The 24,363-nt window shown below is 41.3% G+C and overlaps 2 protein-coding genes across 4 annotated transcripts in view; one reads left to right on the top strand and one right to left on the bottom strand.

Annotated features, from left to right (window-relative positions):
- TTC7A (tetratricopeptide repeat domain 7A) overlaps positions 1-24,363 on the bottom strand; it is a 210,488-nt gene that overhangs the window by 166,623 nt on the left and 19,502 nt on the right. For 2 of the 3 annotated variants that reach the window (XM_088162812.1, XM_088162811.1), the window contains one exon: positions 17,436-17,624. The gene's annotated coding sequence lies outside the window, so the exon portion shown is untranslated. Of the gene's footprint in view, positions 1-17,435; positions 17,625-23,324; positions 23,436-24,363 lie in introns of those variants that run through there. The other variant, XM_088162813.1, reaches the window with a different exon arrangement.
- MCFD2 (multiple coagulation factor deficiency 2, ER cargo receptor complex subunit) lies at positions 1,197-6,315 on the top strand. The gene is made up of 4 exons (XM_014877254.2): positions 1,197-1,330; positions 2,074-2,225; positions 2,902-3,061; positions 4,114-6,315. Exons 1-4 carry the CDS (start codon positions 1,211-1,213, stop codon positions 4,243-4,245), a joined length of 564 nt encoding a protein of 187 aa, XP_014732740.2. The 5' UTR covers positions 1,197-1,210; the 3' UTR covers positions 4,246-6,315.

Below are 24,363 nucleotides of genomic sequence, written 5' to 3'. Positions count from 1 at the left end.
TCGAGGGCTGTGACCTCGAGAGGCCAAAGCAAAAGTGGCTGTATAAGTGTCGAGTATGGAAACAGCGAGACCTGTGGCGTCTGGTACGAGGGGGAGCACGGAACAGACACAATTCATAAACTGCAGTGGGCACTGGGGAGAGGCTATAGCAGTTCCCACTTGAGCAGCAGAGCAGGAACCATGGCGGTCCTTCGTGGATGGGGCTAGAGGGAAGCATCCAGAGCAAGGGCAGCCAGGGACTGCCCTAGGAGAGGGACATGCGAGGGCCCTCACTGCCACCAGCTCTGCTATTGCAGTCCTTCTAGGTTCTGCACAGGGTATTCACCAGTGAGACCTCTCCAATGCATCCTCTGGGAGGGAGTTCTCTGCATCGAAGGCCAGGGTTGTTGAGACCCCACAGTGCCCAGAATGGACCGGGTTGCAAATGGGTCATCTGGTCCAAGCTCCCCTGCTCAAGCAGGATCATCCTAGAGCACGTGGAACAGGATTGCATCCAGGCAGTTCCTGAATATCTTCATTGATGGATACTCCACAACATCTCGGGACAATCTGTCCCTGTGCTCAGTCACCTACACAGCAGAGAAGTTCTTGGTCATGTTCAGGTAGAATTTCCCGTGCATCAGTTTCTGCCTATTGCCTTTTGTCCTTTTGCTCAGCACCACTGAGCAGAGCCTGACCCCATCCTCTTGGCACCGCCCCTTGCATACACTATACATATAGGTATGTATATGCTTGTATACATTGATGAGGTGCCCTCGAGGCTGAACAGGATGAACTCCTGCAGCCTTTCCTGTAAGAGAGATGTTCCAGTCCCTTAATCACCTTTGTTACCCTCCACTGGGTAACTCAGGAGCTCCACATCTCTCCTGTCCTGAGGAGCCCAGAACTGGACACAGAACTCCAGAGCTGCCTCACCAGGGCCGAGCAGAGGGGCAGGATCACCTCCCTCAACCTGCTGGCAGTGCTGTTCCTAATGCACCCCAGGATTCCATCGGCCTCCTTGGCCACAGGACACACTGCTGGCTCACGGACTGCTTATCACACACCGGCACCGCAGCCCCGCGCGCACACCTGGAGGCGCGCGCCCGGCCCCGCCCCGCAATGGGCGTGGCCTCGCCGCACCTGCGCCACCGCGAGGGCTCCACGTGGAGCTCCGGGGCGTTGACGTCACCCGCGAGGCGGGGCGGGGCGGGGCCGAGCGGAGCGGCCAATGGCGGCGGAGCGGGCGGGGCAGCGCCGGGTCAGGGGTGATCCCGGGATGGTGGCCCGGGAATGGTGTCCAGCCCGCGCCCAGCCTGGAGCCCGCGGCACGGCGGACACCCGCCCGAAGGTACGTAGTCCGGCGGCGGCTGGGCCCCTCCGCCCAGCCCGACAGCCGGTGCTGGAGCGGGGATGTTGGGGCCTTGGTGGGGGGGACGGCGGGCCCAGCCCCATCCCGCTGCGGCGGCGCTTTCTCGGGGATCCAACCGGGGGTGGGGGGCTGACTGGTGGCCAGCGCCGGGCCGGTGGAACCGGGGTAGCTTCAGCTGGGGCCGAGAGAAGACCAGGAGCGGAAGCCGGCAACCCCGCCTGGGCTGCCCCCGGCAGCGCGCTCTGGAGCTGTCAGTGCCCGGGGAGTGCGCACATGCACGGCTGCGTGACGGCTGCCCAGCTGGGCGCCCCTTGGGGAGTTCAGTCTGAACAGAGCTACTAATGAGATGGAGCCGCTTCCGTGTCGTAAGCGACCTTTGCTCCCTTGGCTGTGAGGCACGTCTGCCTGAGGCAGAGGGCATGGCTGCTTGTTTGTCTGGAAGGGGTATGAAAACCCAGACATGGCTAAGGTGTGCACATTAGCTATGAGGGGAAAAAAAGACATTATCTGAAAATTACTGCATAACTCAGTAAAATAGGGACCCTCACTAAAACTCTTAATTGGAGCTCTGTGGTTCTCTGTTTGCCAGGAGTTTCTAATGCAGCAAGTTCTTCTCTTCTGAAACTTAATGGGGTTGTTTCTAAGCACTGTCTAAGTTTGTTGAATGTAGGTCGTATTTTTCATCTGTTTTTTTGGGGGGGGGGGTGTTTTCCTTTTTGTAGGAGGTCACAATGGCCCAAAGGACGTTCAGAACACATTTGCTATTCTGCTTTGCTATGGCTGCATTCTTCATCTCTGCCCTAGCTGAGGAACACGTAGGAGAGAGTCAACATCCAAATATTCGCCTTGATAAGAATTTGGTACAAGATAAAGAGTATGTGTTCCATGTTCTAAAAGTGTAAACTTTACTTCTTAATGATTTTCTTATCTCTAAAGTGTTATGCGAGTTGGACTTAAGCCTAGGGCACCCTATTTTCTCAGAATGTTGCATGATTAGCAAAAACCACATATGAGACATGCTTGCTTGATAAATTTGTAGTGATATGAAACCTAGAAAGGTGTCTCTGGAGCCTTTAGCTCTGCTTATGCTATAAAAAATTTCTTACAGAAATCCTGCTTACCCATATCAGCATACTTTAGACAAAGTTATATTCCTACCAGGTATATATATTCTCATTTGCTACTTCATAAATGCAGAACAGCATAAATTCTAGCAGCAAATAAAACTCCCTAGAACACTTCATGGTTGACTGAGAAAGATCTTCCTCCAGTTCCTGTGCTTTGGAAGACAGCCAAAAAGAGATTTTGGGCTCTGCTTCAGTTGTTTTGATAGCCTGCTAAGTAGACCAGAAGAAATAGAAATAGCTATCTAAGGTATTAGAGGCCTCTACAGCCCCTCGAACAAACAACCTCTGTGCCCCCTTTATCTTGGTATCAAACTATAGCTTTTAGTTGCCCAGGGTGCTTTTAGATGTACAAAGACTAAGTTTGCTGTAAACAGAGAATTAAATATGAACTGATGGAAATGTTGCGCCTTTTGTTTTTCTTAGACACATCATGGAGCACTTGGAAGGTGTTATTGAGAAACCAGAATCTGAGATGTCTCCACAAGAGTTGCAGCTCCATTACTTCAAAATGCATGATTATGATGGCAATAATTTGCTGGATGGATTAGAACTTGCTACTGCTATCTCACATGTCCACAAAGAGGTTGGTGTAGTTTTGTAAGGGCACATGTATTTGGAAACAGTTCTGACTCTAAAAGCAGCAGAACAGTTGCAACATATCTTCATTGCAGTTACAGTTTTGCCTGAAAATGAGACTGTTCTTCTCCTGATAGTTCTGGTTGAATTTATAAATGTACATTATCACAGCTTTTCATGTCACATTGCAGTTTTTAGGAAGTTTCCATTTTAGTTTAAACTCTAGAATCAGGAAAGGCTCCAGAGTGAAAATCATTTTACAGAGGGATTACTTTGGCAGGTAGGGATAGGGAGAAAGGGAAATCATCCATAATAGGGCATGATCATATCATGTCATATGATACTGTTTTTAACTTCAGACTGTTACTGCTATGTATACACAAACAATAAAATAACTCCTGCACAAAATTTGTGTTAGAAGAACCTTTTGTGGTTTGCCTCTTCCTAAACTCAATTTTTTCTTTCCAGTCATTAGGAACACAATAGAAACACATTTTCTCATATTGACATTCTGGTAGTTACAATTCAGAATAGTGTAACTTCCTGCTAATAACCTGTGGCAAAAAATACTGAGCCAAGGACAGAATAATGACTGGCTGTTTCTTGTGCAAAGGCACCTCTTTGTGTTCCCATAAGGGGTGTTACTAAGAATTTTACTGACTTTAAGCTACAGTGCTGAATTTTTTCACTTCTGTGTTACTGTAAGATGTTTCTGTGATGTATAGAAACTACAGTGTCTATACTACATCAGGATCCTAATTAAGAATACATTTATTAGATGATTGTCCATCATTATACATTGTGGTATTCAGCTTTTGTAATTTCTGACCAAGAATCTTGACTGCAGAATGCTCATTCTGAAGTCCAAAGAACTTTGACTTCAAAGCTTCCACCTGATGAAATTTGCTTACATTGTTATAAATGATTATATAAAACATAGTACCAAATTAGGCACCAAAGATGAAAAGCTTAGTAAAAAATTAGTTATCAGGAATCTTATCACATGTGCCACTAGATAAGAAAGATTGTTAAACTGTTCACTGTGGTTTTGTTTTGTAGGAAGGTGGTGAGCATACCCAAGCAATGAAGGAAGAAGAGCTAATTAGTCTAATAGATGATGTCTTGAGAGATGATGACAAGAACAATGACGGATACATTGACTATGCAGAATTTGCAAAATCACTGGAATAAGGGTTTGTTTCTCCTTCTAACCACATGAAAATGTGAACCAGTATAATGTGATTCATTATTGTCCCATATCAACCTCTGTGCTGTGAGGAGGAGAGGTGTACCGGTTCCAGCTGAATTTATTTGAAAGTTGTATGTGTCAAGAGTTTTGCTAACCTGGAGAGAGAGCCATGTTTGACTAAACATAACTACATATTCGAAGCATGGAAGTGTCAGCAGTACTCACACAGGGTACAGCTGGCAAACTCCTAAGTAGCTCTGTATGAATACTAAATAGAATCATTAGCATCTAAATTTCAGGTTTTCAGTCATTGGGTTTCATAGTTCTTACTTGGTTACATCTTCTATTTAAAATTATACCTAGAAAGCAAGAAATTATTACTGCATAAAGTTGCATTCCAAGGGTAAATGCTTTACCTTCTCTCTAATTTACAAGGAAATCTGCAGATAATTACAGGTGCTTGAAACAGCAGTTGTAGAGAGAAAGCATTTGAGTGTGGGTTATGTTTGAGTTCCACATGACACCATATGGACTTAAACAGTCTTTGAATAAATTGAGTATTTTTAAATATATGTACTTCGTAGCATACCCTTACATATAAATATATATACATGTGTTTTTCAATTTTTTCTCCTCTGCAAATTTACTTTTTATATCTTAATTTACTGTTGTTTTTTTAATTTACCTTCCATGTTTTCTTAAGATAATGGAAGTATTTTTATTACATTTATATGTTGTGTTAATGCTGTATAGCATTTGCTTGAGTAGCTTTTGCTATCTCGTTTTGAATCATAGAATGGCCTCGGTTGGAAGGGACCTTACAGATCATTCAGTTCCAGCACCCCTGCCATGGTCAGGGACACATTTCCATTAGACCAGGTTGCTCAGGTGCTCCCTCTCCAGGGTTAAGGCATCTACAGCTTCTTTGGGCAGCCTGTTCCAGTGCCTTTCCACCTACACAGTAAAGAATTTCTTCCTAAAATCTAATCTAAACCTAGCCTCTGTCACTACATACTCTTGTTAAGAGCCCCACTCTATCATCTGTGTAGGCTCCCTTCAGGTACTGGATGGCTGCAATTAAGTCACCTCAAAGCCTTCTCTTTTCCAGACTGAAAAATCCCAATTCTCTCAGCCTTTCCTCACAGGAGAGGTGCTACATCCCTCTTATCATCTTGGTGGCCCCCTCTGGACTCTCTCCAACAAGTCCATGTCCTTCCTCTGCTGGGCCCCCAGAGCTGGATGCAGGGTTCCAGGTGGGGTCTCAGCAGAGCAGAGGGGCAGAATCCCCTCCCTCCCCTGCTGCCCACGCTGCTTTGGATGCAGCCCAGGACAGGTTTGGCTCTCTGGGCTGGGAGTGCCCATGGCTGGGTCTTGTCCAGCCTCTCTCCCACCAGCACCCCCAAGTCCTTCTCCCCAGAGCTGCTCTTGATCTGTTCATCCCCAGCCTGTGTTCATACCAGGGTTGCTCCATCCACGTGCAGCAACTTGCACTTGGTCTTGTTAAAATTCATGAGATTCCTGTGGGCCCACTTCTCGAGCTTGTCCAGGTCCTGGATAGCATCCTATCCTTCAGGAGTGTTTTGAAGGTCACATTAACAATAAACTAGCTTAATATGAAAGCTTTTGTTCAATTTGGGTTTTACAGTATTAGCCAGCAGGAGTGAGCAAGTAATGCTGCCTTGTTAAGGTTTAAGTTCATCTTCCTTGACACTTAAATTATGGTATTACTTTCAGGAAGTATTTCATAATTTGACAGTTTCAAGCTACTTTAGTGTTTTCAAATTATCATGGCTCTAAGAATGTTTTCACTGTCTTGACTCAATATTTGATAAGTCAAACAGTTTAAGGATACTCGAGCGGTGATGTATTGTTGTGTTATTGATGTTTGGTGACTGAAATATAACTGAAATCTTAAATTGCATTCAATGATTATTCATTAATAAAGAATTTAAATGTTAGCCTATTTCTGTAAAATGTATAAAGAGCTATTTTCTATACAAAATTATTCTTATACAAGAGAAACACATTTGTAAAAGAAATTATTTCCTCTCTTTAAACGTTTGTGCAATGAAGCCTGAGTGTTGGATTTTTTTTCTTGTACTAATTATTTATTTTGAAACTTTTGTGGCCAGGTTTGTGCTGGTTGTACAAGCAATAAAATTAAGCTGGGGTTTGTGCATGCTGATAGGATACACAAGGCTGGAAGTGCTAGTAAGAAATGTATCCCATTTGCTGATGTGTTTTTAAGCCCGTCTGTCTTACAGTCATCTTAAAAGAAAATTCTTTCAGTTACAGTTATACTTCAGTTATTCTTCAGTTCTTTTTTTTTTTTTTTTTAAATCTCTTCTGAGGCTGAATGATCTGGACTGAATGTTGAATTGGAAAAAAGTGGAGGAAGTGCTAGTGGCTAAGAGGGCAGAAGAGGTTAAGCTGCTCAGCTTTGAGCACTTAAAGCTGGTTGCCTGTAGCCCTGTCAACTCTTATATGCTTATTGCTCTTGTGGTTTAACCCCAGCTGGCAGCAAGGGACCACAGAGCTGCTCAGTCCCTGTGGTCAGATGGCAGAGAGAATCAGAAGGGCAAAAGTGAGAAAACATCGAGGTTGAAATGAAGATCGTTTAATAGCTAAAGCAAAAACCCTGAGTGCAAGCAAAGCAAAATAGGGAATTCCTTCACCCCTGCCCATGGGCAGGTGCATATCAGAAGATCAAGGCTCCATCACACATAATGATTGCTTGAGGAGATAAATGCCATTACTCCAAATAGACGCCCCTCTCTTCCTTCATCCCCCTTAGCTTTATATGCTGACCGTGACACCATATGCTCAGGAGGATGCCTTTGGTCATTTGGGGTCAGTTATCCTGGTTCTGTCCTCTCTCAGCTCCTTGTGCACCTCTCACTGGTGTGGTGGAATGAGATGCAGAAAAAAAGACTCTGTGTAAGCTCTGCTCAGCAATAATGAAAAATGCCTGTGTTACCAACTCTATTTTCAGCACAAATCCAAACCACAGCTCCATACTAGCTACTGTGAAGAAAATTAACTCTTTGCCAGGCAAAATTAGCACTATACTTAAGGCTCTGAGTTTTGGGTTTATTTGAGATGAAAGGGCATAACTCTTATGCATGGTTTTCTCATCACATGCAACTACCTTTATATACTTCTGTTGTATTCATGTGCATATTTATTAACTGCTATTGTATGTGGCAAAAGATATGCACCTTAGAAGCTTCATATTGGAAGTCATGATAAATGCTGGTAATACGAACCAGCTATTTATTATTTGCCAGCTATTTTAAATTTGTTTTAAGGGTTCAGAAGTATAAATAGAAAAATTATTTACTGAAAAGGGAAAACAAAATTGGCACCTTTGATATGTGTGAAGAACAAAAGAAAATTTCTGCTTTCCTAGAAAGAACAGTTCAAGAAAAGTTACCCAAGCTGAAACCTGCAGCATCATGTCTTCACTCAGCCTCCTAAAACACATATGTCATTAAGTACAACTAAAGATAGGTGTTTTAAGAGTTGTCTAGAGAGCTTTCTCAGTTATTAAGTAGAAAAGTGCAAAATTGCTGAGAGGGTGAATCAGACTTCTTTTTTTTCAAATATAACTCGTTTGTGTGCTAGTTGTAGCTCAGATGATACCCCTAAGTGTGCTGGCACAGACTGTATATAAATACAATATTTTCTGTTTCATATAGATAAAATATAGAAAATATTACCTTTACAGCAGTAGTACTCATCTATAAAGCAGTTCTAGCTTCCATAGAACAGTACTTTTTCCATTTCACAGATAAATAACAAAACAGAAGGGCTGTTTGTTTTACTGAAGAGCAGTCACATCTCTGGCAGAAACAGAAGATCAGAATGTTGTTACGCGTGATCTTCACGTTTTGCTAGTCCATAATCTCAAGGGAAGAAGATTAGCATTCCCCATTGGAGAGAACACCTCTAGCCTTGCATTACTGTCTACTATGCGCTTAGTCTAAGATATTTAGATTATCGGCTTTACCTCACAAAATATTGCAGAATCTAGCAACTAAAGATGATACTTAAACTTGTTCTTGAAGCACTCCTAAACTGAGGGGGTTTTTAGTAATAAATGTAGAACAAAGTTTGTACAGAAAAGAGAAAGATCTTAACCAGTGCCTGTCAGACATCTGTTAATGACAGGACTGACTGCCTAGAAGCCCCCATGAAGAGTTTTACCTGCACATTCACACAGTCTTTATCACTTCTTTGGGTTTCTTCGTTAATCACTTATGGCCTCAAAATGTGTTAGATTCATTAGGGAATGGTTACAGACTCACAAATTCCAGTTTTGTCTAAAGTATTTTTTAATCCTGCAATTCACAGGTGAAAAGAGTAATTCAGAGACACTGTCATAATCGACAGAGCCACTAGATAGCGTATGGACACTGCACATCAGTTCCCTGCAGTATGGAACAGAGTGATTCAACAACCTGCATTTCCCTAAGCCATCACCAGTACTCTGACTACAGGCAGGGCTTGCTCCTCTATCTTGCCACACCACATTGACACCATGATGCCTGTATTGTTACTAGTTTATAGCTCTCATAAAAGTTGACTACAGATGGGACTGCTTACTGGTAATTAATTTTCATTAGTTAGAGAAACCAAATTGATTTGAAGTGATAGTAAAGGAACTCTCATTGTAATTTTGTCAGTAAAAACAATGGTGCAATAGGAAGGCTTTTTAATATAAGCATCAAGCTTGGTCTGACTTATTGACCATCATTAGTTGACCTGTGAGAGGGACCATGATGTATCTATAGTGGTCTCAACCAACATTAAAGAATATTGGAGGGTTTTAGAAGGAGTCTGAAGTCTTACTGCTTTTGCATTAGATATAAGAGCTTCTGTCACTGTTCTTACAAGGCAGAGGTCTGATATGGCCATTTCTGCTTAAGGTGAAGTTTATTGCCTTTTTTCCTCCTTTCCCCCATTACATGTAAGTCTGACTGTCTGTCCATTGCAACATGAAATCAACACATAATGGTCTGAGCTTTTATTAAACTAGGTAGAGCAGCATCCTTACATACCTTAGTCTGGAGTATTTATTATCACAAGGAATTTGTGTTCTAAACACTTCATTAGCACAGATCCTCTGTCCGCAATGACTGAGATTCATTACAAGGGAAGTTATTAATACCTTACAGAAAGTTTCTCTGAAGTTATATTTTTCTTCCCATTCTGTCTAATAAATTCTGAAGAGCAGCCTAAATGTTAAGGCCTAATACACACTGTGATTGTCACAACCTTCCTCGGCTGCATTGCAGCTTTGCACGTAAGTAGAGGGCAGTGTAACATACAACTCAGTCTGCTGCCAGATAGGACATTTTACAAGAAATCAGCGCTGCAGGGAACATAGTGTCATCTTCTGCCATCTGATCCAAGTGACCAGCAGCACTGGATTTCAAGAAGGCAAATGTTAATAAACTCAGAGAATGGGTAGGGAAGATTTAATAAGGGACAAATCTAAAGGAAAAACAGATTATGGACAATTGTCATTCAAGAAGTGCTAGTAAGAAACCAAGTGCAACTATGGCATTTTAGAGGAAAGTAAGGAAATTCAGCAGAATTCAACCAACTCACAACCTTTTAATAGACCTCAGTTGTAAGAGAGATATCTGTAAAATAGAGACTAGTACATCTGGTTGAGAACTCAGCACAATACTGCATTCATTGGAAGGTGTAGGGGGGTGTAAACAGTTACTAAAGATAAAATAGATTAGATACAACTAGCAAAACTTATCAAAAGTAAAATAAATTTTACAGGTAAGAAGAGAAAAACAATGGGAAATTTGGACCAGTACTCTATGATGTGGAAGTGCAGAGGATGTTACAGAAGTCAAAGAGTCTAATGCCCTTTTTTACTCCCTTTTTCATCAATCTTACTTTAAAGATCAAGAGCAACCAGAGAGTTCAATTATTTCGAAGGCAAAATTTCAGCCTAAAATATGCAAAACTTACTTAGAGAATAACATATCACATTACATGTCTTCCACTTCCCTGAGCAATTTCACTCTAGGAGTCTTAAAGGGAAGTTGAAGTACTAGCTAGAGATGTCATATAGCTTGAATTTATTTTACATATTTTTTTGCAAGGCCTTTGGTGGTATTTCCTGTAATATCCTCATGGACACGCTATTGAACTGTGTTCTAAATGAAACTGCTGTGGGAAGGGGCAGGAGGTCAAGTCTAGTTGAATAATTGTATCCACAGGGTAATTCCATCCTAACATACCCAAATGTGTATGTTTTGTAAGGAATTCTATGGGCCTTGATCCTGTATAAGGCTTTTTGTTTCAATGAAGGCATAGAAGATTGAATATGAAATATGAGTCTTGCAGATGGAACAAGGAAAGACTGCAGATGTTACAGATACTAAAATAATCAGAATCTAAAATGTTCTTGATACGATTCAGAGAGATCATCTAAAATGGATGGAATACAATAGTGCAAAATGTTTACACATAAATACTCATCTGTTCTTGCAAAACTGTCTAGATTCACAAGAGAAAATACCAGAGACTATGTTGGAACAAGCTGACCATTAAGGGCAAAGCCCTCACATCAGGTATTTAAAGGGTCTTAAAGATTACTGAAAAAGCCCATGTGGGCTGATTCCCATAGGTAAAGATTCACCTGGAAGACCACAACCTGTTTAGTGCACAGTACCTCAAGTAAGAGATGAAACTATTGTCAGGGGAGATCAGCAAAAATTTACAGGGGTCCAGAAAGAGAAGACTGCAAAAAATGTGGCTTTTTTCTCTGAAGTAACAACAGAGACAGAAGGTTAATATTCTTCACCTAAAAAGCTGTTGCAAAGAATAAGGAACTAATATGTTCCTGATAGAAAGATCAGGAAGAATAAACCATTAAGAAGCATAAACCAAACAGCTTGGGAGGTTTAAATTAGACATTGGACAAAACTTCTGTATCAACGATAAGACACTGCAGCTTGGGGTGACATGATTGCAACTTGGTCGTGGGGTAGAAAGGTGGAATTGATAACTTTTCCAGATTTCCTTCAGTAAAAACCTATCTCTGTGTGAGTCAATGACTCTCAATATCTGTGTAGACTTGATTTGGGAGAAGTCCCTTTGATGGGATTCACAGCTGAGAGCTGCACATAGGACCTGAACAGAGGGAGCATGTGCTCAGCTCCAAGTCTCACAAAAATCTTCCCCAGGATCACAGAGACTGTCCCACTCTCTCTCTGCTGTAAGGCCTTCCTCTTCTCTTTATCATCTCTGCAGACTATCATGGAGCCAGCCATACTCCAAGTTTTCAACCAATCCATCTAGATACTCTTTGTCTTATCATCATAACCCATTTTCCTTCTTGAAAAGTTTCTTCTGTAACCTTACTCAGTACTTCTGCCTTCCAATCAGGCCATTTTTCAGTCCCAGAAGACAATGGCCAGTGAGACAGTCCGGCTGCTCAGTTCCTGGGTTGTATGGCAGAGCAGTCTGCAACCAGCAGCCTCCTGCTCAGTCCTGTCAGGGTATGATCACTGTCACCAGCATCTAGGTGCAAAACCCTTCCTAGTTTCTACTAAGCCCATTCAAAATGTGACTGTCGAGAGCTGGAAGTGATATAAGACAGTGCTTCATGTAGGATTCAAGTCCTAGCTCCAGAGCACAAAGAGGAAAACGAAAAATCCCCAAAACAAAACAGTAAAGACTGTTAAGTCCTTAAGATGACAAAGTAAATTCCTAGACCTATTTTCAAGAAATAGTCAACTATTTTTGTTGACACTAGAATATAGTGTAAGAACATCCATACTGAGTCAAAACCAAGGTCCATCCAGCCCTAGAGCTTGCTTCAAATAGCGGTCAATAACAAATGCTGATGGAATTAAATAATACAGAAATTAAATAAATACAGAAAGAATGATGTCATACTTTTCCCAAATACATACAAGGCTCCAGCAATTTGTAGATCGGGGACTTGGCTTCAACAACAATTAAACCAACTGAGGTCCAGAGCTCAGAACGATCAAGGCTTAAATGTCAAAGTCTGGGAACATTAACCAAACCCAAGGTCTCAGAGAACATATTCCATTCCCATTGTCAATGGTATGTGCTGGGCAGAACTTTACTGTTCACATTGCTCTGCTATAACTTTCAGTGCAAGCTAAGGGAATCATTCAGGGAGACCACATTAGTGCAGTGGTATAGCAGAACTGTACTGTACTGTTTGCAGATGCCACATTCTTCTTAAAGTGAGAGATGCTGAGAATAGCCTAATGAATTTTTGCCTATGGTTTTGGTCATACTTCAAGAACCATATTTTGAAATTTCCCAATTATGAGAAAGTTCTCAGCACATATTTTGCAATAAATTCTCTTTAAGAATAGTATGTTATGCCTCAGAACTTTGTCGTAAAACCACAAATAAGCCCCAAAACACTTATGCTGAAAAATAATATTGGCTTAAGTCTCATCATGTGTGGCTTGCAGCTATATTAGCACAAATCGTTGCAGGTATGAATTTTTTGACCCAGTAAAAACCACTGAGATTAGTAGACTCAACTTTGAATTCTGTTTCCTTTGAAAAAGGCCTCCAGGAATTAAAAAGCCATGCTATCACTGTAAATCCATGCTGTCAATATCAGCATGGATTACAGTGGGAATCAGGAAACAGGTGAGGATTTTAGACAGCAGTGCTTGCAGACAGGACCAGTCTCAGATAAGGAATATGTCTGTGCAGGATACATGCAGAGTTGTTTAGAAACCTTACATTGCCACCATGAATTTATAAGCACATTGGTACTGACTAGTTGAATTAAGATCTCCAAAAAGCACATAACACGTGGAGGCAGGGACCACTTTCAGTAACCAAATAATTCTGTCACCAGACAGCCTAAAACTATTCAAAGGCACCATTTTTAGCCAAGACCAACAGATCTGAAATACTTTTTTGAATCTCTAGGCAAATGCATTTTCAGGATGTGACAAGCCAAAAAGTCTTTAGGAAACTCTCCAAGCAGATGAACTAATTTTTTTAGTCATCATCTCTCTTAAACACCTTGACCAGTTTCCTTCAACTCTTCCAAAAAATCTGTCCCAGAATAAGATTATGCCTGTGAAGTTGTAGGTGGATAGGGCTAATTTTGGCAAAGGGAGGAATAGGAATAAAGTCAAGTTTATAATGGAAACTCAAAGATATTTGATGCTTGCTGAATACTGTTCAGTGGGATCTATATAATACATGATCTTTCCATTGCAGCAAAAATATGAAGTGTTTTCATTTTCACTAAGGGAAAAGACCACTTCCTCCATATGAAGTCAAAAGAGACAAAAAGACCTGTCAGGCCATATAAGTATTTTTGCTTCTGCCCATTAAAATGTTTATAGGATCCAGATTAATTTTCTAAAATTTTGGCTTGAGGATCTGTGCAGTGTATTACACCATGCTGGCAGTGCAGAATGGTGACAATTTCTGACTGCAGATGTGCCTCTACCACAGACCTTATTAAAACTGCAGCATGGCATTGACCCACCAAACTAAAGCATTGAATTAGCCAGCCAAGGTACTGCAACACCATGGCACTGCCATTAGAGACCATAGCATGCTGCAAAATCCACTCTAAAAGCAGAGCTCAGTCAATGGCCAGCTGTTGTTGGCAGGCCACCCTGAACAGTCTTCCTGGGATAATGGACCCAAGCTATCTAGTTTAAAGGGAGTTCAGGTTTGTCAGAGCTCTAAATCATATGATGGTCCAGTAGTGCATGTAGTTAAATGAAAATATTCTATATGGTTATAAAGTCTGCCTCTAGATAGTTCCTAGGCAATAGCTCCTACAATTCAAATTGTAGGAAAACAGCACACACAGTTTTTATTGAGATCTGGACATTTTCTGGTTTGTGTAATGGTTAAGGAAAAACTCCCCTTGGGGAGTTTACAGATTTCCCTTTTCAGATTCTTGTGACAGGTAAAAGTCCTTTCTAGCTCCTTGTAAAGCTCACTTAATAAAAATCTCTGTAGGGAATGGGAAAGGGTTATATAGGCTGCAGGCCAGACAGCACATTTCCACCCAGTGTGCAATTCAGCTGTCATGGGCAGATACTACTCACAGAGATGCACATAATTCTCAAAGATACTTTAGGTCCTCTAACCTCATCCCACCCCTGATCCATACCCATACCGTTTATTTCTGGTGACCAACCGTCCTCCCAACACAACCACCTCTTCTAGAGACTTCAGCCTGAAAGCTCTTCCTGTTGACCTCTGCAGTACTGTTTGGAAATGCAGAGGAAAAAGTACCAGCATTGATTCAGCAGGCCAAATAAAAGTAATTCTAAAAGCTGCTAAGCTAATTCATGCCTAGGAACTAGCAACTTCAGCCTGGTACTCAGAGCAGCATGGAGATTTGAAAATCTAGACCTAAACCATTATGACAGGGATTGCTGGTCAGAAATACAACTGGACAGCAGTAAAGAAGGAAAAGGTTGAGCAGAGGAGAGCTATAAAACCATCACATGTACACAAACCTGTGCTCAGACTTACACCATTAGATGTGCTCCCTGGTAGCATAATCTCAGCCTGCTTAAAACAACTTCTGTCAGAACATGGGTACAATATGGGACTAAGTATGTCAGTGGACAAAGCACAGCCTCAAAAGACATTACAAAAGGTTAAAAGAGTCAACAATATCTAGCAAGTTGACAGCATTTGACATGGAACTGCTTGCATTCTGGCTGTTTAGCAGCAGCTCCAACTTCAGCCTGAACGAAAACCACTGGAGAGCATATAACTCCAGATGTTTTTCCTTCTCCCTCAAGAGAGGAGAAATGTACAGTTATTCTCTAAAAATTTGTGTTCAAGTGACTTTTCAGTGATACATGAGCTTGGCAACGCCATGACTATTCATCTAGGCTCTTCCACACACAAACCTTCCGTTTCTGGTGACATATGGCATGGGAAAATCCAGCTCAAGCAGCTGAAGTCTGGCAAAATTATAAACAATCGGAAACAAGGTCTTCTAATGGAGGCTGTTAGACAGCATTAGCTATTGGGCCACTGTCATCTTCACAGCCAGAGAGTGATTTAATCTGTCAGTTATGTGAGCACTAGGAGTGATGAATAGGTCTTTGTATTCAATTCACATCAAGTATGTACCCAGACTGGCATACAATGTGAGGGTTCTTTTGTCTGATAGTCGACTGGATCTCTAAAGAGCTGGGAATTTGCACAAAACAGAAAAGCAATGCCACAAAAGATACCACCCATGTTCAGAAAGAGGGATTTCCAAGGTGGCTGACTAGTGCCTTTCCTCTATGACTTAAACTTGTCCATCATTAGCTACACAACTTAAAAGTCACATGTCAAAAAAGTAGTCCAGTTTTTCACCTCAGTTTTAGCCATCCCAGATGGCCACATCTAAAATCAGGGTGGCATAGGAGCACAAGTGCAGCTTGTCCAAAACTGCCAGCAGCTGGTAAGACAGCAGCCACAGGGCTTCTCTGCAGAGCCAAGCCACTTAGCCTCTGCCAGCAGCCCAGAGTTTTTGGGTGACTACACTCCTAGAGGCACTCAGCTATGCTGTCAGCACAAGGAGCAGGCCCAGGACTGCCCAAGCCAAGCTATTCCTTTACAAAATGACTTCTCCAGACTTTATTGGTGAGAGCAGTTTTCTGAGTCCTTTCTTTTGCTGCAGCAGCACAAAAGGAACAAGAACTGAGCTAAGAACTCATAACATGTTTTTAACTGGTATAAATGAGAGCAGACTATGCTCTGTCACAAGCCTTTATAATAAAGCTGGTTACAGCTCTGCCAGCTGGACATAGCAGTTCATTCTGCCCCAGCAGCTGCTTGGGATAGAAACAGACTGGAACAGGACCACATGGGGACAAGAGTAAGGTGTGCTATCTGATCAAGGTCATTTATTAGCTTGGCTTTATAATTCTTGGGAAGCCAGTGGCAGCTAGTCCTAAGCCAAACTCCTTCTGCGTTGCTATAGAAAAAAATGTTAACACATACAAATTCCGGTAAAATTAAATGATTATAAAGCTTCCAAAGATATTTCCATATTCCAGCTAAAAACTCTCTGAAAAGTCTCAGTTTGATACATATTATTATATACTACCTCACAAAGCCTCCTCCCAGGACAGGTACAGCTTCTGAACTTCCCTCTGTTGTAACTGGAGTGAAGAACTGGAGTCTATCAGTGGCCACACTTCAACACATCCCATCACATTTTGGCATCACCCACAAAGATGATTTCTACCATGCAGATGTATTTGGCCTATTTATTTTTCTCTTATTCTTGTGATCAGTTATTTCTTAGGACCTTATCACAATGTGGACAAAGTGCTCAGACTTTGTTAGCTCAGTCAGAACATAAACAAGATGGATTATGCCATCCCTCTCTTTTCACTTTCTGAGCTGCCCTTAAACATACTCTTAAGGGTGAGCTGGTGCTGGGAGGAGACACAGTAGAGAAGAGTGGATGTGGGTGACTGGGGGTGGTGGTATAGGATTTGGAAGGGATGTGCTGGCAGATTGATGTATTATGGCCACAGCATAAAGGATTGACCCCTACTGTGCTGCTGGGGTGACGTGTGCTAGCAGAGCATGGTGCTACCAGTAGCCACAACCAGAGAAAGTAGGGAATCCTTCCCTCTCCTATTTCCCTGTAGGTCAGATCTAGGTTTCTGGAGAGCACCTTTCCTTATTCCTCAGTGAGCAGCTGGACCTAGGTTCCCATCAATCTCTACTTGGGAGTATCATGAAAGGCTTGAATGGTGCTCTCCATTACTCCCAGAAAGCAAACCATACCCCCAGGCTGTCAGGGCTGGCTCCTTACTTTTATCTGGCCACTGCAAAGAAAACTGTTGAAGTGCTGGCAAGCCATGAACTGAAATCTATCCCTGTGCAATGAAATGATAGGAATTAAGTGCTTAGAGCTAAGTGTGTGTTTAAGTGCTCCACTGAAAGGTATAAACCTCGAACTGAGACAGTTTTCAGAGAATATGAGATAAGGGGAACTTGAAACATTCACCTACAGCCATTACTTCTGCAGGCACATGAAGGGTTTCCTATCCAATGAGAACATAGCCAGCTGCATTGGGAACCACCAAGCCAGAGATAAAGTTAAACCAGGACACTGCACAGGCGTGGCATCTGCCATTTAAACACAGAAAAGAAAGACAATACAGTCCCTTACCTGTAAAGATGCAAGTCACTCCAGGCAGTTAATAGGTTCACTGAACAACCATCAACCCAGATAACTAGGAGGGGGGAAGGTACCAGCTTCTCAGAGTGTTGTGCGCTCTCTCTCCTTTTGATAGATGAGTCCCAGAAGCCATGCATAATTTTTGTAAGGTGAGATAATAAGCTGTCAGTTGTAGAAAGCCTAGAGTTAACCACACAGAAAATAAACAGTCTGAAAACAAGAAACATGTCAAACTGCAAAAACAGATTCTTTCTTTAAAAATAAAATGAGAGTGATTTGAACACAACAGCTTTGGCTTAGACGTTATATTCTAGTCATCAACAAAATAGGAGTAAAGGAGTAAATTCTTGTGATTCCTGAGTGATTTGATATGAAACATGCTGAAATTAATTCCTGATACGGATTTGCTTGTCATTCCTTGCTTTACAGGCTGCCTCACTTTACCCCCAGCTTCTCTTCTTCCCTGTAACATCAAACTAGAGGGGAAAGGGAGGAGAAAGGGAGATTGCAGGACAGGAAAGCAATCTTAGAGTAACAATACGTAATACTTCTGTATGCTTTATTCCATATTTCATACACATGGCTTGGCTCTCAATAAGTGTACTTACTCACAGATGTACTTATGCAAGTGTCAGGGAAGACTTAGATGGTCAGGGAATCTTGTGAGCAAAGGACATCATCTTGAACAGAAAGCATGTGGGAAAACTCCTGTAACCCATGGCCATTGCCAGAGCACCACACAGGTTGTGGTGACAGGATGGGATGTAGGTCTGGCTCTAAGGGGCCCTGGCCAGGCAGGGCTGTGGGCAGCTGGAGCCTGGCCCTGCTGCAGCATCACTGAGGTGGGTGGGCTCAGGGAGCTGACAAGTGCAGCAGGTCCTTGGGCAGGTTGAGCAGGGGGCTGGGCAGGACATTAGAACCCTTTGTGCCTCTGAAGCACTGGCAGCCATGGCACAAGTGCCAAAGATATCCCAGGCCTATGTAAGGACACATGAGATAGAGGCAGGTTGTGCAGATAGAGCTACCTCCAGCTGTTTTGGGTCAAATTCAACAATGCCAGCAAAGGGAAGATATAAAACTCCATTATCCTGATTTACTTGGCAGAGCAGCTCCAAGCATCTCCATCCCCATTAATGGAGAAGAACAGGTTTTTCATAGCCAAGAGTGCCAGCAGACAAAAGGACCGACCTGAGTCAAGTGCTGTCATCCTCCCCTGCCCCACGCTGGGACTGCCTGTGACAGCACTTCACAAAGGCGTAAAAGAGGAGGAGGAGTTTGGAAAACTGAGGCTATTGCTGCCTTCTCACGTATTATTTGCATTGAGGAGAACCTAACCAAACACTCAGGTTTACTCTGGTGGAATACTCTATTTGAAGCCTTCATTTTATTTTTTTTTATTTTTTTTGTTTTAGCAGAAAAGCTAAAAAAACTTGCCAGCAAGCGACAGTTTGGGTTGCTGGGTTTTAGTGGTTTTTAATTTTCTGCTTTTGGTGATTTGTGCCAACTGTTACTTCATGCATATGGAATATACAACTTCCAGCCTTTTCTCACTGGTGTGAAGTAACAGTCTGGCACGTGCTGAAAACAACAAGCAGAAATTAATTTGCTCTCTCCCACCTTTAATGTCAATACCTGCCAGTATTAAGCATGTAGTCATCTTGCCTTAATTCACCTTAATTCTCCACATTAAGAAGGGATTATATAACAAATTAGTCTATCTTCTAGGGACTTGCTCAGTGGTTCCCTCCTCTTTATTAAATTAGCAAATAAGCTTTTGGCTTTCAGACATGTTAGGAAATCCTTCCCAAATTGAGACCACCAGTGCTAGGAACTGCTGAAATGCTTAAACTGCTCTGGAACCACCTCCTTGGAATTTACAGAGCCTGAACTCCAGGTAACCCACCACACAGTGAAAACACACGGGTAGACATTTGTAATCTGATCTTCTGACATTGGCCCTCCAGTTTAGGAAAACCAATCCCCCAATTCACAGGGGTCATAGAGTCTTCAGTCTCTCTCCTGTGCTCATTTAAATAGAACCCAGGGTTCAGATTTGTGGTATGTGACAATGGAATCTCTGCTAATTCTTTCTCTGGTGATGGCTTAGCAGGAAGCAGAAGTTGCAAAGCAGAGCTAGATGTCTTTCCACCAGTTGTGCAAGAACATCTACATTGCCTGCAGTGACAGGGATGTCTGCTGGCCAGAAGGGTGAGTTGCAAAGACACAGCATGTCTTATTCCTCCTCAGCTGACTGTGTGTTGGAGAACTAATGCTTCTTTCATACAGAATTACACAGTATGAAGTCTGCTGATTGCCAGTCATCTGCAGGCCTGATGCAATGCCCGCTGGAGCCAAAGGCTGTTTTTCTTCTGCCTTTATAGGCTTTGGATTATCGCCTTACTCAGAACACTAAACCTTTGAGTATTTCAAGCTGTAGGGTCAAACCCCTTACTTTCTGCATTCTTCACTCTTAGCTGTAACAGTCCATGTCACCACTACAATGATAGCATTGATGGCAAACAGATCTGTGAATCAATACAGAAACAATCATGTACTCCTGGCTTTTCCCTCGACTTTCCCCAGCTTCTCCCTTGAGGGCATAAACTCAGCTGCTCCAGATAGACCATTATCATAGGAGTTGTAGCTTATTGATTTTAAGCATTAATTTTCAAGTTTCTTATTTAAAAACAAGTTTCTTATCGATTTTAAAGAAAAAAAATCCTGATGAAAACAGAAAAAAAAAATTATTTTTCCAAGACTAGACAGTAAATCTGATCTTCTCTACCCACCTTCTCATTAGTTTGAGCTACATGCCTTTGAAGCTGTCCCTGAAATACCTGTTGGCCTGAAATGCAGGGCAATTGAGTTCACCCATGTGTCTGCATTACTTTTAAAGCAGAAGCAAGGAAAGGATGTCTGCTCTCACACACAAGTGCTTGCATCACTTGCCTGAAGAAGCACTATAGGACCAGTGGCTGATGACAGCTCCGAGTGCTGCCCGCTATCAAGGTGCTCACACAGCAGTCATGGCTACCTTATTAGGGACTTCAGAGGCTGGTTAGGTCACCACAACTTTTGGTCACCACTAGTAGCACTTGTACTCCACCAATGATCCACTCCCCTTTTAGTAAGGAAACAGAATCTGAAGAGAGAAGAAAATATAATCCGTCGTTTTCAGCGTTACTGACACTTAGATGTAGTGATTGTGACAAATAAGAGTTCTAGTTAAATCTGGTCTATAGTATAGCAAACTCTTCTGTACTGGCACGGTTTGGAGATGACCAAGGTTTGGAATACTTCTAAAAAACTTAATTCCTCTTAATTTTGATTTCTATCATTTTCTGCTACATATCTTATTTTGCCCAAGCAGTCACCTCATGACCTGTTAACACAGATTGCTTTGAGGAAACTTAGTTAAAGAAAATTCAATATAGAGCCTATTTTTTCCAGTAGCCTCATGCTCTACCTACCACGGTTATAAAAGGATGGTGTTCATCCAGTTGCACAAATTATCAGTAACTTTCAAATGACGCTGAAATTTTATGCTGAAAAATCTTCACGAGTGGCGATTTTTTATTATTATTTTATGAAAATCTGATTCTGTCAGATGCTTTTTTTTCGTTCCAACAGCCTCTGACTTAAGAAAGCTAAACATTCTCATGGGAGGAGCATATTGTACCATGCCTCAATAATCATCAAATTAATTAGGTCACCCAAATCTGAGACTGAAATCTGAGACCAAAACCGTGCTTCTTAAGGAGTGATGGCTTACAAGTAGATAGGCTAGATAAACAAAATGAAAAAGCCCTAATCCTCAAGTGACAAAACACATGGGTAACAATAGTGGTTCCTGCTGCCTCTGGAGATCTTTACACCAAGAAATGAAAGAATTTGCAGTAATTGTCCTCCTAATCATGCTATTACATGCAGTGTGAAAATAGTGTATTTCAAAATCCCTCCCATCAAAACTAAAAGTTTCTATGCATTCTAAGTGGATATACAAAAAAGGTCTTTGAGTCTTAGAAAAAAGGACAGGGATGAAGAATCCATATAGAAAGGAGTTCTACACATATCGAAGTAATGACTCAGTATTTTGATAATGTAATTTTTTCCCTCATTTTTAAACACATTTTCAGGACTTTACAATGCTGATTTAAACATCTTCAATTCTGCAGCCTAGTTTAATGTGATCTGTATGTAACATATCCCACTGGTGATATGAACTACATGCTTCCTCTATCCAATATACACAGCTTCAGCTCAAAGTGCAGCAGCTTGTAATTTTCCATATAGTTTTTTTGCTTTGGCCCTCTGTGTCAGGCAGTATTGTAACAGTTAAATGTAATATTGCTAATATTACACTAAAAACATCTCCCACTTTATAGAATGTGCTAGCCCTGTAGAAGTGAAACTGCTGGAATACTTGATCACTCAATAGGAGGCCAAACAATCAGATATTGGCAGTTTCTGCAGAATATTTGCAACCTTTGTTTTTAATCCAACAGCACGGACTTAGTGAAATTGCATTGGCAAGCCCACAAACTTGCCAAAAAACTTCAATCCCTTTCCCAGCGCAGTTCCATGAGATTCAAAACAACATAAACAACTTCTGACCTCTCTGAGCAATGATCACCCCCATGTTATTCTGCAAACTAGAAAACTATACAAAGAAAACTAAACTAAAGAAAGCTGGTACTATTTTAAAAAACCCAAACCCACAAAAACAACAAAATCAAAATAGACAAACAAACCAAGCAAACTATGCATTCATTATTGACTTAAATATCTTTTCTGTAATATTTAGCTTTAAAAAAAGAGAGGAGAGTCGCTGTAAATTTTTTTTAAAAAGCATCCTAAAGGGTTGAGGTACAACAACAACATATTGTTCAGTGAGAGATGTACTCAGAGAGGTTTCCTGGAAGTTCCTCACATTATCCCTATTGGCAGCAAGCAGAACTTGTGTTGCAGGGTTACTGGACTAGGGTCTACGGGATTACTACAGAACATCAGAGCAATGTCTGTAGCAAGAATAGAGAAACTACCCTAGAGTGCATAGAAATGAAACTAAAGAGAATTACAGGCAGATAAGAGCAAGACATCAAGAAGAAAACAGGGATGCTGAAAAAATGGAAGTAGAAAAACTCTTCAAAATGATAAAAATCTAAGAGATTCATTCAGAATTGTCTCATCCAAAGGCAAATATTCCCACTGCCTCGCTTCATTTACAATGACATTTCCATAGGGCCTGGAATCTGATCTGGCACATATAATTTACAGAAGCTTATAAAATTTATTTACTGTAACAGCACACCAACAATGATATACTATGGATTTTAGATGAGTATTTTATATTTCCACAGAAGTCAATAAAGTCGTGGCAGCTGAAAACTTGGCTTTACTTTCATATAAAACATTTTATCTCAAAGAACAATAGAAACACTAATCAAATTGAATCCCTTTATATTGTTACAAACGGCAATTAATCTGCTCAGACTGAAAAGCCATATGGATTTTTGACTGAAAGGCATGTCATTAAGTTTCTCAGTTGTTTATATGTAATGCAACATGACAGGAATTTGTATGGAGATGAGAGAAAATGAGCTCTTTGACATTAACTATTTGGAATCCTGTCTATGGCTGTTTGCAGTCTGCAGTGGATTGGCAGGGCTGATCACGTGCATAAGTGTAGGACTTGTAGGAGGATTTCTCGTACTGAGTTGTTCTTTGAGGAATATTTGGTGAAAACTCACTGTGTCTTTGAGTATTCAAGCCTAGGGAAGAAGTAAACATTAACATATTCTATCAAGAGCAAATAATAAATCTACAAAAAGGAAACTATTTATATTAAGCAGGACAGGTAAAAAGTAATGTAATTTATACCTCATATGTGAAGCATGGAAGTTACCTCCCCCAGTCCTTTTCCCATGGAAAGGTGAGACAGATGATGGAGACCTGCAGAATGTCTGGGCAAAAATGAGCAGTTGGGCACCACAGGGACTGAGTCTGGATCACAGGAGATGTTGTGCAGAAAGATGAAGATTTGAATTAGGCAAGTACAGAAGAGTATCTGCCACCTCACTTGTACAGTGACTAGTTGGTGTTAGCTGGGATGTAGAGTCAAGGCGAGTGTAAGCTCTGGTCTCTGTGCTTAGGCCAAGCCTGCAGGCAGAATTATCCTATTTAGTAAAGTCCTTTCTGTTGTGCAAGTTTTTTTAGCACCTAAACCTAGCTAGTTAGTTGGAAAGCAAGGGGAGATGAAAGTCTCTCTCCAAAAAGAATTAGATTGAAAACGTAGACTTGGAAAGTTCAGAAAATAAGAAGCAATTAAAAAGAGGCAAGTATTTATTTATTTGTTTGTTTTAAACTTCATGCTTGGAAACCTTCAGCCTTCTGAACTGGAGCAGAATTAGAAGCTTGAATGTCTGAGACATATTTTGGGTCAAAAATGAATGATGGTCTTGTTTGCTAATTTAGAACCTCAAATAAATAGCGTCAGGAAACAGAGGGTAAGTAATTAGCATTTGCTGTCACTTTACAATGTTTTGAACTGAGTACCTGAAATACTGAGAACCTCATAATCATCAGGCGTTTTCAAAATCTTAATTTAAAACTTCTTCTGTCACAGAAGAATAATTTTCCTTCAGAGATGAACCTCCCTATCCTCCGGGAAAGTGTATTTGATGACGGGAAAGGAGGAAAATTCATTAGACTAATCAAGAAGGCAATTGGAAAACCTGACTTCATTCTAAAAAAATGAATACGTTCATGGAAAACCAGCCTCAAGTCAGGGCTTCAAATGAATCAATTTTGAAAGAGGAAGAAATTATATTACTGGCATTAAAAAGACAAGACTTGAGACACGTCATAATTTCTTCCACTGGCAAAGAGATGATGCTGAGCTGTGGTGAGAGCAGTCAGT

The sequence above is a fragment of the Sturnus vulgaris genome, chromosome 3 (assembly GCF_052056855.1).
Source record: "Sturnus vulgaris isolate bStuVul1 chromosome 3, bStuVul1.hap1, whole genome shotgun sequence".
NCBI classification, from domain to species: domain Eukaryota; kingdom Metazoa; phylum Chordata; class Aves; order Passeriformes; family Sturnidae; genus Sturnus; species Sturnus vulgaris.
The sequence above is the reverse complement of the archived record's forward strand: the minus strand, read 5'-3'. Positions and strand labels throughout refer to the sequence as shown.